This window comes from Oreochromis aureus, linkage group 7 (assembly GCF_013358895.1).
Source record: "Oreochromis aureus strain Israel breed Guangdong linkage group 7, ZZ_aureus, whole genome shotgun sequence".
NCBI classification, from domain to species: Eukaryota; Metazoa; Chordata; class Actinopteri; order Cichliformes; family Cichlidae; genus Oreochromis; species Oreochromis aureus.
Genome location: NC_052948.1, coordinates 47,002,671 through 47,018,573, shown reverse-complemented (window position 1 = coordinate 47,018,573; position 15,903 = coordinate 47,002,671). Strand labels below are relative to the sequence as shown.

The 15,903-nt window shown below is 40.8% G+C and overlaps 1 protein-coding gene across 2 annotated transcripts; it reads right to left on the bottom strand.

Moving 5' to 3' along the window:
* Nucleotides 1-3,758: 3,758 nt before the first annotated feature.
* Nucleotides 3,759-14,167, bottom strand: LOC116331787 (alpha-synuclein-like). Of its 2 annotated transcripts, XM_031754578.2 has the most exons (6): nucleotides 13,895-14,167; nucleotides 13,276-13,460; nucleotides 13,065-13,094; nucleotides 11,252-11,394; nucleotides 5,033-5,104; nucleotides 3,759-4,507 (listed from the first exon to the last, which is right to left on the bottom strand). In XM_031754578.2, the coding sequence occupies exons 2-6, from the start codon at nucleotides 13,394-13,396 to the stop codon at nucleotides 4,490-4,492; spliced, it is 384 nt and encodes a 127-aa protein (XP_031610438.1). In that variant the 5' UTR covers nucleotides 13,397-13,460; nucleotides 13,895-14,167; the 3' UTR covers nucleotides 3,759-4,489. The 2 variants fall into 2 exon arrangements, with proteins under 2 accessions (XP_031610438.1, XP_039470385.1); XM_039614451.1 differs by lacking the exon at nucleotides 13,895-14,167 and having other exon boundaries at nucleotides 13,276-13,551.
* Between the last annotated feature and the right edge of the window lie 1,736 nt (nucleotides 14,168-15,903).

The following is a 15,903-nucleotide window of genomic DNA, read 5'->3' as shown; positions in this document are numbered from 1 at the left end:
TCAAGCTGCATCAGTCTTCATTTTACATGTTTTATGTTCTGTCATATAAAACAGCTGGAAACAGCTGTATGGTCTTCAAATGAATGCAGTCCTACACAAATTGAAAGGTTGTGGTCTTTATTAATAGGGTTATGGTAATAATTTATTACTTAGCAGCCTTTATTTGTAAAAAGCTTAAAAACAAAGCATTTTATTATCTTACATAATTTCAATACCCTAAGTTTTTTTTTTTTGTGACAAATGGAGGGTTTTAGTTAAAACAACAAACAATAGGAAACATTTATTTGAGACTCTAGTTAGTATTCATTAGAACAAAGATGTTTGTTCTTGGTTTATTAGAAGTTATAACTATTTGTTCACTGTAACATGGAGACACGAGGCCATCAAATGAATATTTACAAATACCGTCTGAGTGAAATGATTGGAGTGATTCTGAGAATCTTGACGATGCGGTTCTTGATGATCTCTGTGGTTTGTCTTGCTGTGAGTGGATTTTAGAAATCAGGTCGCACACATCACAGGACAGTTTAAACACTTTGAATTCAGACTGCAGCTGGGCAATTGACACAATACCAAGAACCTGAACAGGAAGCAGACATTCAGATGATGTGGGTTGGTACACAGACGTTGCACGTATGGTTTGATTGGTAGGAAGGCAGGAAATGTTGGTTAAAAGGGCTTCGGTGTGGTGTTTAGTGGAGATGAATGATTTTTCTCTTTGAGTTATGTTGCTGTTGCTGCTGTAACATGCAGACACGAACACAACAGCAAGATCTGCTCACGCCTTAGTCGATACAAAAGTTCATTCAGGACTCACATTAGCTTTGGAGCTGTCGTAGGCAGCGTAATATTTTGTTTGGATACATTTCTGCATTTTCCTTAAAAACATGCTCACCCAGCAAATCCTAACCATCTCCAGAAGTGTATTAATGCAGGCATGGTGTCCAGCAGTGTTCTGGTCTCCTTGCTTGTCCCCACCCTGCTGGTGCTTACCTTTTCCATTTGGGTCATTTTCATGCCCTCTAGCTGATGTTTTTGCAAGCTCTCATCACTGCCAGTCCACTACATGCTGATCTGAGAGTGCAAGGTCATTGTGCTTACTCTTGTGCACCTTTAGGGAGTCAAACTTGCCCATGTATCATCTGTTGTCCTCTTAAACATTAAAGACAGCTGCTACCTACACCCGTCTCCATGCTGTGCTGATAGGAAGTCTGCTTTGGGAGGCAGACCAGCAACATCATGGCAGAGAAATCAGCTGAATTCTCTGGCTTTCTTTAGACTTTATTATTTAGATATGAGGCTTGATCAAAAATTGCAATCTAGCTGATTTCTGCCTGGATTTAATTTAATTAAAATCTGCTCAGGGGTAGCTGGAGATTCAGCTCTCACTACCAGGGATGATTCTCCATGAGAAATTTGGACTAGAAGTTGACCTTTGCTTCTGCAATGTTCGAGGACCGTGATGGTTGGAGCCGGACTTCCAGCGAGTGGTCTTAGAATAGCAGCATCCCTGGAAAAGCCATCTGGACATGCCTGAAAAAATGATCTTAAACAGAGGCGTAAATCAGGTAAGCTTCCTGATTTTTATCGACATGTTCCCTTAACCTTTTGAGCACAGCTAATGCATCGCTTGGTACTGGGCTACTGTTAAATGTGGACGGTGTGACAAAACTAAAACTCTGGCTGAGCTTAACGATAAAAAAGGAGGATTATAAACTACAGCATGAAAGAAGTGTTGAGGAAACAGCACTATGAATGCTACTGTGTCTACTGTGTAAGAAAAAAAAGGTTAATAAAAATCTAAACAGCATTTAAAAATAGACAACTATTCCTGCTTTTTTAGGCTCCTCCCACCAGATGGGCATGCAAGTACAAATATATACTTTTATCGTTATGGCCCACATAAAATCTGAACCACACACGCTAGTTAAACTCCTGTGCATCTTATTTTCTTTTTACGGTTTTATAATGCTCACCTGATTTGGTCCAAATGACAGGCCCCCAGAACATGTAGCCCACGACAGCTTTAGCATGAATATGATGTATGCTTTTCATCAAGTGCATCATAAAACAGTGGGCTACAGCAGCTGTAGACTGGTGTGTCGTGAACAATAAATACCCACCGAATCCTGCAGGACTGAAAGACATGCTGGCCTCAGTGCTGATGAAGAGTGCTATCTCTCCAAGGAAACAAAATGCTGGAAGTGTTGATTGCAAGGACATGCCTTTGTGAGTGCACGTCTGTCTCTTTTTTTTTCTCCTCACACTCTCTAAAGCCTGCAGCTGGATGGCTGGCTACAGCACATTTTCAAGGCCAACGTGGTTGTTCTGTTTAAACTGCATTTCAACTAATCCTAGATTATCTTCGATTACCAAAATCCTTAGAAGATACCGAAATCTCTTAAAGCGGAAACCAGTAATTGATGAGAACACGGTGTCCACCCCAGGATGGTTTCAGAACTCAGAGACTCACCAGCCACTTTGAGTTATTTATATTTATACAAGGCAGGATGGATCCAGGCTTTCATGTTGTCTACATCAAATTCTGACCCTACCATCAGAATGCTGCAGTTGAACTCAAGACTCAACAGACTCGACAATGTTTTTCACATCTTCTGTTGTTCAGTTTTAGTGAACCTGTGTGAATTCCAGCTTCAGTTTCCTTTTCTTAGTTGAGAGAATTGCAACAGTGTGGTCTTCCTGCTGTATCCCATCTGCTCGAAGGTTTGATGTGTTTTGCCTTCAGAGATGATCTTCTGCATATCTTGGCTGTACAGTAACCAGTGGTTATTTGAGTTTTTGTTGCTTTCCTATCAGCTCGAAGCAGTCTGGTCATTTTCCTCTGACCTCTGACGTAAACATCCACAGAACTTTCTCTTTTTTGGGTCATTCTCTGAAAATCCTCGAGACGGTTGTTTGAAAATCAGCAGCTTTTGAAATACTCGAACCAGCCCATCTGCCACCAATTACCACGCTGTGTTCAAAGTCACTTAAATCACCTTTCGTCCCTATTCTGAAGCTCAGTTTGAACTTGAGCAGGTCCTCTCAGCCATGTCTACATGCATAAATGCACTGAGTTGCTGCCACGTAATTGGCTGATTAGATATTAGTGTTAATGAGCAGCTGAACCTAATGAACTGTCCCTAATGAAGTGGCTGTCATCAAGGGGACTGGCTGCTTTTTGTCCCACTTTCAGTGAGAAAGTGAAGATGCTTTGACATCCAGCTTGTATTGTTTTAACATACACTGTTATTCATATAACACCACAATTTAAAAAATGCTCTCGACACGTTTTTATTGTTATAGGTCAGCCAGCTTACTTAAAACTAGTCTACACACATATAGATATAGATCTATATAGATCAACTTGAATCTTTCAAATCAGATCACACTCCCTGCTACGGATTTTATTTTTTCCTGTCGTGACTACTGCGCTGTGTGTTGGCACGAGTCAGAGCTGACTTCACCGCATCCTGTTGGTGCAGAACACCGCAGCCCAGATCTTAGCTGGCACACAGATATGATTTGAACATATTATGCTGGTGCTTGCCAAATTACAGTGGCTGCCCATTATCTCCTTCATTCATTTTAAAGATGCATCTGTCACTTTTAAATAGCTTTGCCCTAATTATTCCTCAACTACTGACTAAAGGTGATTTGCCTTTTTGTTTCTTTCTACACTCTTTTATTTTAGACAATAGCTTTTTCTTTCCTTTCGAATTTTATTTGAGCAATGAAGCACAATTCTAAAAACATCATGGGCCTCACACTTTTACACGTTTTATTCAACATTTAATTCCCATTAAATGAATATCAGTACCTTACATGCTCTCGGTTTTCAAAAGTCCATCCAATATGATATAGTATATCTGTTATATCAGTGACAACTTAAAAAATATGAAAAGCACAAATAGCTCAGCACTTTATAGTCCACCGCAAAAAACAGTGACAGTATACAGACAAAAATAGAGAATATTATTATGCTCCCATCTCAAACAGATCACTGTAAAGTGTTCATTTATATAGAGACACTTAGGTGTTTGTAGACTGCAGTATATTTCCATGTTTGAGTTACTGACATAGCCACACAGTTGACAAATATATAGACACACACGCGCACACGCATAGACACGCAGTGATCAGCTGGCTTTCTCAGTGGGAGGGAGTCACTGTAAATGACAGCTGGTCACAGAGGACACACACCTGAGGTCTCCTTCGAGACTGACGTTTAAAAGGCACACACCGACGCACACCAACACGTTCACGCGACATCTTTCGATCTTCACAACATTTACACGGATATTGTACAGACGTGCGGGGTGGCACAGACGGAAACACACACACACACACACACACACACACACACACGCACGCACACCGACGCTGAGCACAGACTCCATAAAGGACCAAAACGAGGCACGACGGGACTTGGCAGAGCAACATGGAATGTTTCGATCATTTATCCTCGACCGCGACGCTCCCCAGCAGGTTATTCGTCAGAGTCCTCCTGAAACAGGCCAAAAACAATAGAGGTCTGGATTTATCATCTGGGATGCAGATGACCTCCTGCGGTGCGATCGTTTTCACCTTGAAAGACGCATCTCTGTGCAGCTTAATGACATTACATCACAGAAACTGTGCAAAGTAACGGAGATAATGTTACACCACCCATTGAATGGTTTATTTATGAACTCTGGTGGCTGTCTGAAGGTGCTCACAGTCTATCTTTGCCCTAAGCAGGATGTAACCTTTAAGCAAGTTGCCAGCAAATGCCAAATAATATATGAACCTTTCATTTGTTTAACAGAAATGTTGATGTAATCTGAAGATTATTGTCTTGGGTATGCCAAAGACACAGTGAGTTCCCGTGTCCCTGAGCTAACTATCCGTTTGCTAAATATGTGTTAAAACGAAGTAATAGTTTTATACCGTGATACCTCTAATAAAACTTAGGCGAGGTTAACGTGCAAGACTTTATCCAATCAAGTGTGATTTGCAGCTAACACGGTCGGTGGAGGCAGGTGAGCCTTACCTCTGTGACATCAGCAGGGTCGGTATCAACTGGTGACTCTGCCACATCCTGTACCGCTGAGGCATCGTCACTCTGGAGAAAGACCAAAGAGAAACATTTTATTTTTATTTGTGCTCGATCTTTAAAATGCGGCTGTATTTTAAACTAGAAAACAGCAGGAAAAGTGAAAGAATAAAAAACACGGTGAAATATCCTGAGCTGTAGATGTGCTACTAACTGCATCCAACTGTCATTTCAAAGAAATGACAATAAAAAGAAATTACTGCCGTGGTATTAGAGACCGGCACTCAGAATGGTGGCCACTTTGAGCAAACATGCACAGCATGGGATTATTGCTAGGGAAAAGAAAGGCTCCTTGTGTAGACTCACAGACTACGCTACACATCCAAAACCACTGCATGACGTCATGGCGTTACATCCATCTTTTGTCCTGTGTGTGGTTCAGAATAAGTCTACAGGTGAGAAGCCAAAGGTTATGAGTCCTGCTCCATGGAACCAAACTGACACCTGATGCTTGTGTGACGCACAACAAATCCAAGGATTTTTCAGCCCTGCCCGATCACAATGTTCATACATACACACAGGCCCCAGGATGACATGTGACATAGAAAAGGTGTAGCTAGTGAGGCTGTCCATTTTTTAACTCTGTTGCTTGTAGTGTGAACAAGCACAAGCCAAACTGAAGCCTAAAGACCAGAGCTTCACTTTTACATATACTGATATTCCCATTTCCAGTTATTCAAATTGTTAGACACAGGAAAAACCTTGGAATAAGGATACAATAATGGGAACGATTGCACTATTTCCTTTACAAACTTTGCTTGGAGCCATTTTTAAGACCTGACACAATTTAATTACATTTCTTTGACACCTTTGTCCAAAACAAATTACAGTCATTACATTCATTGTAACTACACCGGCTGTATCGCTGTGTCCTCCACATTTGTCACCCACATATGCCGTGGGACTACAATACCTCTGAGTGATACCTTGAGCCTGCTTTTGTGTCTGCAGAAGGAATATTACATGACTGAAAGATTGGCGAAAGTAATTTAAAAGGATGTGTGAGGACATTTCTGTTCCTTTCTGTACAGTTTTCTACAGTCATCTATCTGAATATTTAAAATAAAAAATATTTGGGGTGGAGCATCAGCCCCTACGTGTTCTGCCTCTCATAAAAACAACAGGAAACCTGTTGATTTTGTTAATGAGTCACAAAATCCACTGAGGAGGAGGTCAGGATGAAGTGGTGGGTCAGCAAAACATTTTTCTTCTTCCAGCACTTAACATTGAGTTTTTAAAGCTGCTGTGCCTGTGACACGGACTAAATTTGGACCATGACACGGACCATGAAAATGAAGCTCCTATAATTGTGGTTATTGTCATTTAAAATCTTTAGAGGACCGATGAGTTGATCTGAAGGGGCGGTCTTCTAATTCATCTGTGTGTGACTGAGCTTAAACTTTGAAAAGTATAAAACAAAAGACTGAATGTAAACAACGTGCACAGTTCACTGTGCTCCAGCTTTGTTCGCGGATGAATTAAAAGACGCTCGTGCTCATTTCACAACTTTCATTACGAGCGGCGGTCAGTGTGATTGCTAAAAGCGGGACAAGGACGAGGCGTGAAACGCTAATGAAGACTGGGCGAGGGGTGGGTGATGTCTCCTATTTTCCCTTGATTGCACTGTGCCATTGAACTGACCTTCCTTAATGGGGAGTGGTCACAGTGCACTGACACGTACGGAGATGTGAGGTGCTCCAGTTACTGCACCCTGTCCTCCTGCTGTTGCATTTAACACCACCCATCAAGCCTCCATCTGTTCCCCTTATGGAGCCGGAGACATTCACTGTAACAGTGAATTCTACCTTGTCTGTTTGCTGCGATCAGACTCAACTTTGGGCAAAAGTTTTACACAGAAATTTGCTTCATATATCTCAGCAAAGCAATATTGTGTGAATCTACTAAAGCGATAGCTCTCCTGGGACCACGTTGTATTGTTTCAGAGCAATTTTCAAGCAAAAACTGCTCAACGTGAAATGGAGCGGCAGCTTTTATCGCACGCAGCTGAAAAGATTTCATCAACAAGATGCGTTTATTGAGACCATTTTCCCCTCTGCCCTACGCCACGTTTTCTACTACACCACCCACCCCTCACCTCATTTTCTTCTCCCACTTCTCTCTTGTCATGATATGACTCACCAGCAGATGATGAATTGGCGGAACAACCAGATGAGGAGATTAATCAAAACTCAGCATCCCACCATCCTCTGTTTGTGGATCTGTGTGTGTCTGTGTGTATGTATCAGCCACAGGAGGGAATCGCTGATGGACTCTCTCAACCTGGCATCAATTTTTAAATAAAATCAATATTAATGAAGTTTAATGGCTGAGCCGACTGGAAATGATGCTTAAATGAGGACAATCTGATGCTCTCTTCTTTTTTAGTTTCTCACCGGGAAGAGTCCCTGGGTCTGTGTGTGTGTGTGTCTGTGTAGATAGATAGATAGATAGATAGATAGATAGATAGATAGATAGATAGATAGATAGATAGATAGATAGATAGATAGATAGATAGATAGATAGATAGATAGATAGATACTTTATTAATCTCACAATAAAGTTACAATAAAGGGGGCAAAAATGTACATGTGCACTATAAATCTAAGGTCGAGTTGAAGAAGGTATAACAGAAGTACAGAAGTCTACATATGGAAAGTTATGCCTGACAGGTGAGTTCACCTGACACTGAAAAAGAAAAGTTATTGTACAGATATATAGAGAATGGAAGCATGGTTGAATGTGTGTGTGTGTGTAGTTACAGTGTGCAGAAATGTATATGCACGATTCTTCCTTTAGACTGAATATTTATCTCACTGCTTCAATAAAACAACTTCTGTGGAAGATGAAAGGTTCAGACAGGATGTTGCTGGCCAATTCTGTCTTTTCATAAAAAATCAGATGCTCTAGGTTTTTTTTGTTTTTGCCAGCAACAAAAGATGAAAGCAGTAAAAAAGCTGCCGAAAAACTCTTTCTACCCTTTCAGTTGTTGCCACCGGCAGGAGAAATCGCTCAATGATTTCTTTGGTATCTTATCTTTCCACTGGGTACTTATTTGCTAATTACGGCCAATTAAGGCTTAGTTAAAGAAATGTGTGCATGTGTGTGCATGCTGTTGTTAAATTGCTGTTATGGATTCCCCCGTGTTTCATAACTAATTAAGGGAAGAAAGAGCATCACAACAAACCTTCGACAAAGTCTCTGCGTTGCCCTGGGAAATATTTGGCCGGCTTGTTATTTCCTGCTACTCGCAGCAGAGGGGGATAATTATTGCAGGCAAATTTAACGCTGCCGTCAGAAAAGCACAATTTAACACCTTATTAATCCAGATATATAACAGTGTAAGTTCAGGAGAGTGTAACTGCTGTGTGTTGACAACAAAAGAAGAACAGTGGTGACAGCTTTTTCTCTTTCCTTTTCTGCTGCTTATGATGAAATTTCTCTTTTTCGGCTGCTAAAGAGTTTCAACGTTAATGTGAGCTGGTGTGAAGCAGAAGTGCAAAAGTGAAGATCTAAAGTTGCAATTAAAGGTGATAGACACATTTAATTTTGCTGTTTCTGTTCAGGGATTCTCGTAAAAACACATCAAGATCTAGCAGCGTTGACAAATATTAAGTATTTACTTTTTTTAGGAATAACTAAAAGTAATTAAAAAGAGCAGTTAGCTTCACATTTCTGACCATCTTTACTTTATTTCTGGTGCGCTGCTGTATTATCTTTGTCCTATCAATGTATATGAAGAACTTAGACACACTAATGCTGACGCTTAAAAGTGAAATCATTTCTGAAGTGACTCAAACCTGAATTCTTTCTCACGGCCAGCAGGGGGCGACTTGTCTGGTTGCATAAAGAAGTCTGACTGTAGAAGCCTGTGGGAAAATGCATCCACTTCTCTCTGGATCTTTGACCTCAGCTAACACTTTCCTAATCACATAATTGTCTCAAACCTTATTTTCAAGCCATTTTTAATTCGTCGTGGTGTTTATTTTTAAAGTATGTGTAACGGTCTTTTGCATTTGATGTTTGTTGCATTTGATGTTTGTTGCATTTGATGTTTGTTAAGCTGTATGTCTGGATTTTGGCCTCTGGTGGTGAACTGTGTAGGGTACAGCTTTGCTGTTTGGGTCTCCACCCAGCCACTTTTTTCTTTTGCTAGCGCACATGGTGTCTGCATGCTGCAGCTCACAGTTAGCTCCACACATGGAGAAAATATCGTTTAAAGAGTGGAAATAATTGAGAAAGAAGATGGAGGATAAGGTCATAAAGGACTATTTAGCACCTCCTGGATGTCAGCTCACGAGGTTTGTGTGTTTTAAATGATTTATTTTCTGTAATTAAGGATTTTTGATTGATTGACACTAAGTACAAGAGCGCATTTTGATGTGATGTTTTTGTCTTATTGTTTGTCTATGAGCAGTTCTCACGGGTTGCCAAGACCAGAATAAACCCTGTTCTATAACTACATCATGCGTACGTCAGTCTTTGAGGGTGCTACAGTATGGGTCAATTTAAAGTAAAATATGCAGTAAAACAGGGCATGATTTATGGTGTAGCTATCTTGTGTCCTTATGTTTTCAATTAAGCCTTCCTCTTCCCTGTGAACAAACTACATGCTACAGCAATGTATCATGGGTGAATAGTTAATTTTTTCTATGCAGGTGTAAGATTGCGATATTAGCACAACTATAAGATTTTGTTCCAATGTGCTTTTAGTGAAATCAAAAGGCTACTTGTAATTTTAGAAAAAAAGGTCTGAACTGGTGGCCCTACCCATACAAAAGTTGCTCTCAAAATCTCAGTCTAAACGCAAAGAGATAGATGTATAAAAAGATAGTGGCAAAATACACAATCATAGAACCCACTGAAAGGGCAAAAGAAGAGTCATACTTTATATTTGACTTGTGTCTCAGCAGTAAATGGTTTGCTACGGTAAACCGCCTTCGCCTTTTCCTCCTACTGTGACAAACGAAGGCCAGACTGACTGATGAAAAACACAGGAAAACTAACAGTATGTAACACCTTCCATTTCAGAGAAGAAATATGAGAATTGATGACAAATGACTCAAGGTCAGGAGGCCATTTGGCACAGTAATGGGTTGTAGCTTGCGGCCACAACATGAAATGGAGGGATGTGCTGGGCTCCAAATGACATTTCCTGCAGTGTGTTTTAACTGCGTGCATATAGGGTATACTGATTTGGCCGTGGGGAAGCGTAAGCATCCTTAATGTTCGGTCTGAAGTAAATATTAAGACACATGGATGTGTTATGAGTAACTGAAATTTGCAAAATGATCAGAAATTTCTTGGTGAGGAAAAGAAAATTCTGGAAAACTTCAGAGTCCCTTGGAATTTGTCTAGAGCTATAAAATTAACCATTCAAGGGTCTCTTCAAAAGTTATTTATCATGTTGTAATTGTAACATCTAAAACTCCAACCCTGAATACGTAAAAGTAATAAGTAGCACAAACACAAAATTTTGACAGCTGATGAATCTCATCCATCCATCCATCCATCCATCCATTATCTTCCACTTATTTGATTCAGGGTCGTGGGAGGAGCCTATCCCAGCTTAAATAGGACAGGGTACATCCTGGACAGGTCGCCAGTCTGTCTCAGGGATTAGTTACACTAATTTATTTAGCCACACTAACATACATGCTAACATTTTGGCTTTGAGGCCTTCATTATAGCATGAAACAATGAGGTCATATCCTCCATTTGCATAGTACAATCTGCCAGGTGATGGTTTAATTTTGTCATTTAATCAAGGTTTGTGTTTATGCTACCGCTTAGCTTTGGTTAATCAATACTGGAGTTATTTAACTGTAATGAGAAGGCGCATCATCTTCAGAGACTGCAACATCTAAAACTTTGTAAACCACACCTTTATATATATATATATATATACATATACATATGTTAGTGCTGTCAGCGTTAATCTCGTTAAAATGACATTAACGCCATACCCGCATTAATGCGGCAAATCTCCGTTAGCGAGTTAACGCAGATCGCCCCATGTGTGAGGCTGCACGGCGTCTACGTGTTAACGTTAACGTGTTAGCACCCACACAAGAGGGTGCTAACACGTATATACATGTTTTATATATTGTAATATCAGTTCTTATACTGATATAGGAAAAACACAGTCTTCTTTCTTACTTGTTTGGCCGGGTCCTTCTTGACCAGTCCGGTGGCAGCGGCGATGGTGCCCGCGCCCTCCACGGTTTTCTGGGCCACGGCAGTAACTCCAGTAACCACTGCTTCACCCACTTGAGAAACTCCAGACACAGTTTTACCTGCAACTGCAGGGATGAAAGGAGGAGAATAGAGGATGTATCTCTATAGAGCCACAACAATACCTGTGAGAAATTGCATGTAGAACAGGGAACAAACATGACACAGTTCTCGCTATAGGATACTGTTCTCAAACTTCCACAATGGTGGGAGTAACTTGAGTGGCGGTGCCGTTTTCCTGATAGGATAGGACCTACACCAAAATGTTTGCACTGTTTGTCTGCCAGGTGTATTTATCATGTAAATCAGCTGAAAGGCCAATGCCTTCTCTGGGTGTGAGCTTGTTTGATATAGACTCAGGTGGAGTCTACATAGCACATCTAACTTGCACATCTGGATGACATGTTTTTTTCCGGAAGTGTCTTGCTTATTTCTGCAAGATAATCCCAGAACGCACTGCCACCCTAGTAAAAAAAAACAAACAAAAACAAAGTCTGGATGGGAAGAATGGGAACACTTTTTACTTCCAAAACTACCGCAATTACATCTCTTTAGTGGCAACAGCATGTCCCAGCGAACTGTTGCCAATGATAAACAGGACAGAAAATGGTGTGCACAACCCCCCACCCCCCATTTTCTTTGGAAACAGTGGTGTAAATAAACGTACTTGCTTTGCCTGCGGTGTTATTTAAAACAGGATCATCACTTGACATATAATTTGGTTAACAGACCAACTTTGGGAGCCGCCTGCAGGCTTTTCCATTTAAAACCTTTCTGTATGCCGCATCTAGTCTTCAACTATTTGAGCAAAGCACTGTTGTGTAACATGCCAGCTCAACTGGTTTTACATTTAAGGTTGAATTATAATGCAAAGCGAAGTTGAATTAATGCAAAGCGTTCCTGTATGTGTCTTGCAGAGTATTTTTAGTGAGATCTCTTTGTGAAATTAAGATTGAAAATGTCATTAAAAGCTGAGGTCTGGGCCACCAAGCACCAAACCTTCTGCTGTCTGTTTGATGTCTTGCTTAAGTATTCCCTACAGCAACACTGGAAATCAAAACCCCAATGTTGGCCCACAATTTAAATATGAGGAATTTGTAATGCTAATTTGAATGAATTTAAGGCTTTCGGTGACTTTGCAAAACAGTTAAGAACTGTTCAGGTTGCTGTGTAGTCAACTCTGAGGTGATGTTTGCTTTGTCTTAATTGGCAGTGAGCCAAAATGTGGCTTACGGGGATGCAGCAGTGCTACATGGGATAATTAGTCGAGTCGTGGGTACTCATAGGGCATTAGATTGGTCTGTGTGGACCACCTGAAAGCAGATTATCAGATCATCTAATGTGCATCGCTTAGTCCCACTGGAAGCAAAGATCCTTTGTCCACATTCACAATAAATAAGACATCACACTGTTGTGTTTTCCTCTCATAATCCCACCTGCCCACAAAAGCACAGCCATTTCCCTGAATGCCTACAGCAGACGGCCTCCTTCTGCTTCTCTGTATTTCATGTATGAGAAATGGCAAGGCATGGCCCGTGGGGGATTAGATGGTTTGTGTTGAGTAAAACAGTGAAATATAACCCCAACCTACAGAGTTACAGTACAGCTCTCTTACTGACCACCTGTGGATTTGGATAGATTACCTTTTCTGACAGCTTGAGTCAAACCAAAAGTCAGACTGAATTCAGAAAACGGGTAAAGTCATGCAGAGAAGCAATGAAATAATGTATGCTGTTACCTGTTGTGACTCCATCCTTTGTTTTAGTACCTGTAACAACATACAGGTGGAGGTCAATTAGAAATATAACCCACAAGTCCCCTGTTTAATTTAGTAATCAGCCTATAGTGGAAGTAATTATACTAATATCAGTGAATTAGTAGCATTGGAAAGGTCCCGTCCCTTTTTTCTGGCATCATTGTCTCCAATGAAATTAAAACCCAGAACTCACCGACATACATGACCCCGTCTTTCGTCATCTCAGCCGCTCCGGTCACTCCCTGCTTGGTTTTCTCGGCCGCTGCCACGACCCCGTCCTTGGCTTTAGAGAAACCCTTCATTAACGCGTCCATGGCTGCTCGATTGGCTCCCGATGTATTTATTTATTTATTTTACGCACACACAGCTGTGAGGGTGCTGAAAACAGGAACAGTGAGAAAGCACACTGGGATGAAATGAAACGCCCGATGTGAAAAAGAAAGAAACACACACACACACACGATGCCACCGCCCTTCTTCTTTTCCCTCCGACAGGTTTGCCAAGCCAATATCGTCGGCTGAAATATTTGTGCAAATGTGGGGTTCAGCCCATACAGGCAGCTGTGCTCTGAGGCTGCTGGAAATCCCACCTGTAGGAACTGCTGGTCACAGCCTTTGTTAAGCATCCATGAATGGATGAATGGATTTTACTATAAATTGAAATAACCGGAATAGAGAACGGATCGATTGTGTTGGAGTGTGTGATAAAAATGCATAAATAAATAAATAACTGTGCAGATGTTAACAGCATCAAATGGACGATTTAAACACATTTTAAGGGCGATGGATGCACGAGCTGTGGGTTCACGCACCTGTTTGCTTCAACTTCCTCTGAGGAGAGAGAGAAGGTGCTGAATCTTCCGGGATGACAGTGAAGCTTCACCCAAAGAGCAGGAGAAGAGGGGTGTAAAACAAAAGGACGGGTTATTGTCTCCAAACTTCAACTTGTCTAAAGAAAACGGCTAAAACAGACCGACGGAGGGACGAGGATAGACAGACAGACGGGTTCGACAGGCGCCTCCTGCAGACGAGGGAGAAGGAGCGATTAAACCCCGCGATGCTTACGAGAGAGCAGAGATGCTCCACTGCCTGTCTGTAACACGCTCACTCCCTCACTCACTCACACACACACACACACACACACACACACACACACACACACACACACACACACACACACACACACACACACACAAAGATTACGTAGCGCTTTCTGCACGTAGGTTGCCCACAGCGTGTAGGTGCAGCAGGCTCTTTAAAAATCTCCAGTCGGCTCAATGCATCTGTGGCCAAACTACCAATTAGTGGCAGTGTAATTATGCAAGAAAACACTGGTGGGCTTTTCACTGTGAGCACCATGTTAACTGCAGCTGCACAGCTGGTCCGTCATCAGCTGTTTGCATTGGAGGCCTAAATCGCCCCCCCTCCTCAATTTTTACTTTATTTTTAAAAATGTGTTCCGCTTTTGTTTAAGTAAGTAAAAATTATAGAGCCAGATAGCCTATGATTTGTAAATAATGGGTGTGGATATTTGCAGGAAGTTAGGGTTGTCCCACTTCTTGAATACTGCTGTAAGTGCCTTTAAAATCCATTATCGGTTTAAAAACTCACACTTTTAACTTATGACGCGCTTATTCGATCCTTTGTGAAGAGACATTAATATTTACTTGGTGCCTCATTGGAAAGAGAGTTCGGTTTAATGGATGAAAAACGTGTAGCATATAACTTCATAATTACCACAAAATAACAGCAGAGGAAAAGAAGGTCTGCACATCAGTAGTAATTGTCCTTTTTTTCTAACTGATTATAACTGATCTAGAAAGCACTGCTAAGATTTGAAGGATTAGTCCTCAACAAAAGGTGCATTATTATTATTTTTTAAGTGCTACCATTAGGGTTTCCATGTCTGCCATTAACAAAAACACAACAAAAAAACTCCGAAACCAAGCAGTAACACTTCAAATGTGACTTTGTGAGAACTTCATGTTTTTAGTTATACAAGTATTCTTTATGTTCCCCTTTATAAATAAAGCTCCATTAAATCAAAGGTTAATAGGTTAAATGTAAGATGTTGATGAATGGATTTGCCCCTTGGATTGTTAACAATCACATGACCCCAAACTGTGCTGTTAGACCTGGAAGGCTTGGTTTTCATTATATCATGTATAGCAAAAGTGCAGATGAGCTACAACTTCCAGCACAACAAAAACAAACATTCAGTCATTTACACAGCAAATACATGTACATACATATATACATATATCTAAAAGATCTATTCTTTACTCTTCTCATTAAACCCTTCCTGAGGTGAAAGAGAAGACATGCACAAACAAGGCAGGAGTTCATTCACACTCCAGAAGGAAAACAAATAAAAGAAATAAATGCATATATCAGCAAATGAGCCGCACTGAAATGCAGATACAATTGCGATTCACAGTGAAATCTTCAGAATTATACCGCGTTCTCCAACTTATGTACACGTGGTCTCAATCTAATATAAACAGGGAGATTTCTGTCTTTGCAGCTTAAAATAACTACATTCAGAGAAATAATTATCACTCATCCCCAGGTTTTCCCAAGCTACAGTGTGCACAATCGTCTGGCATATTCAGCACTATTAAATCTTCCAGTAATTACTGGAGTTCCACATCTGAACCTCACCAAATAACACACCAGCTATGATCATAAAAATGCCAGATTTCCAGTTTTGCGTCAGGATCTCACATATCCTTATCTCATCTGCTGCTTTTACATACCTTTCATTCACCACAAGAATAAGAAGTACCAATATGCTGTTTTCATGGCTGTAAAGCACAAGTGA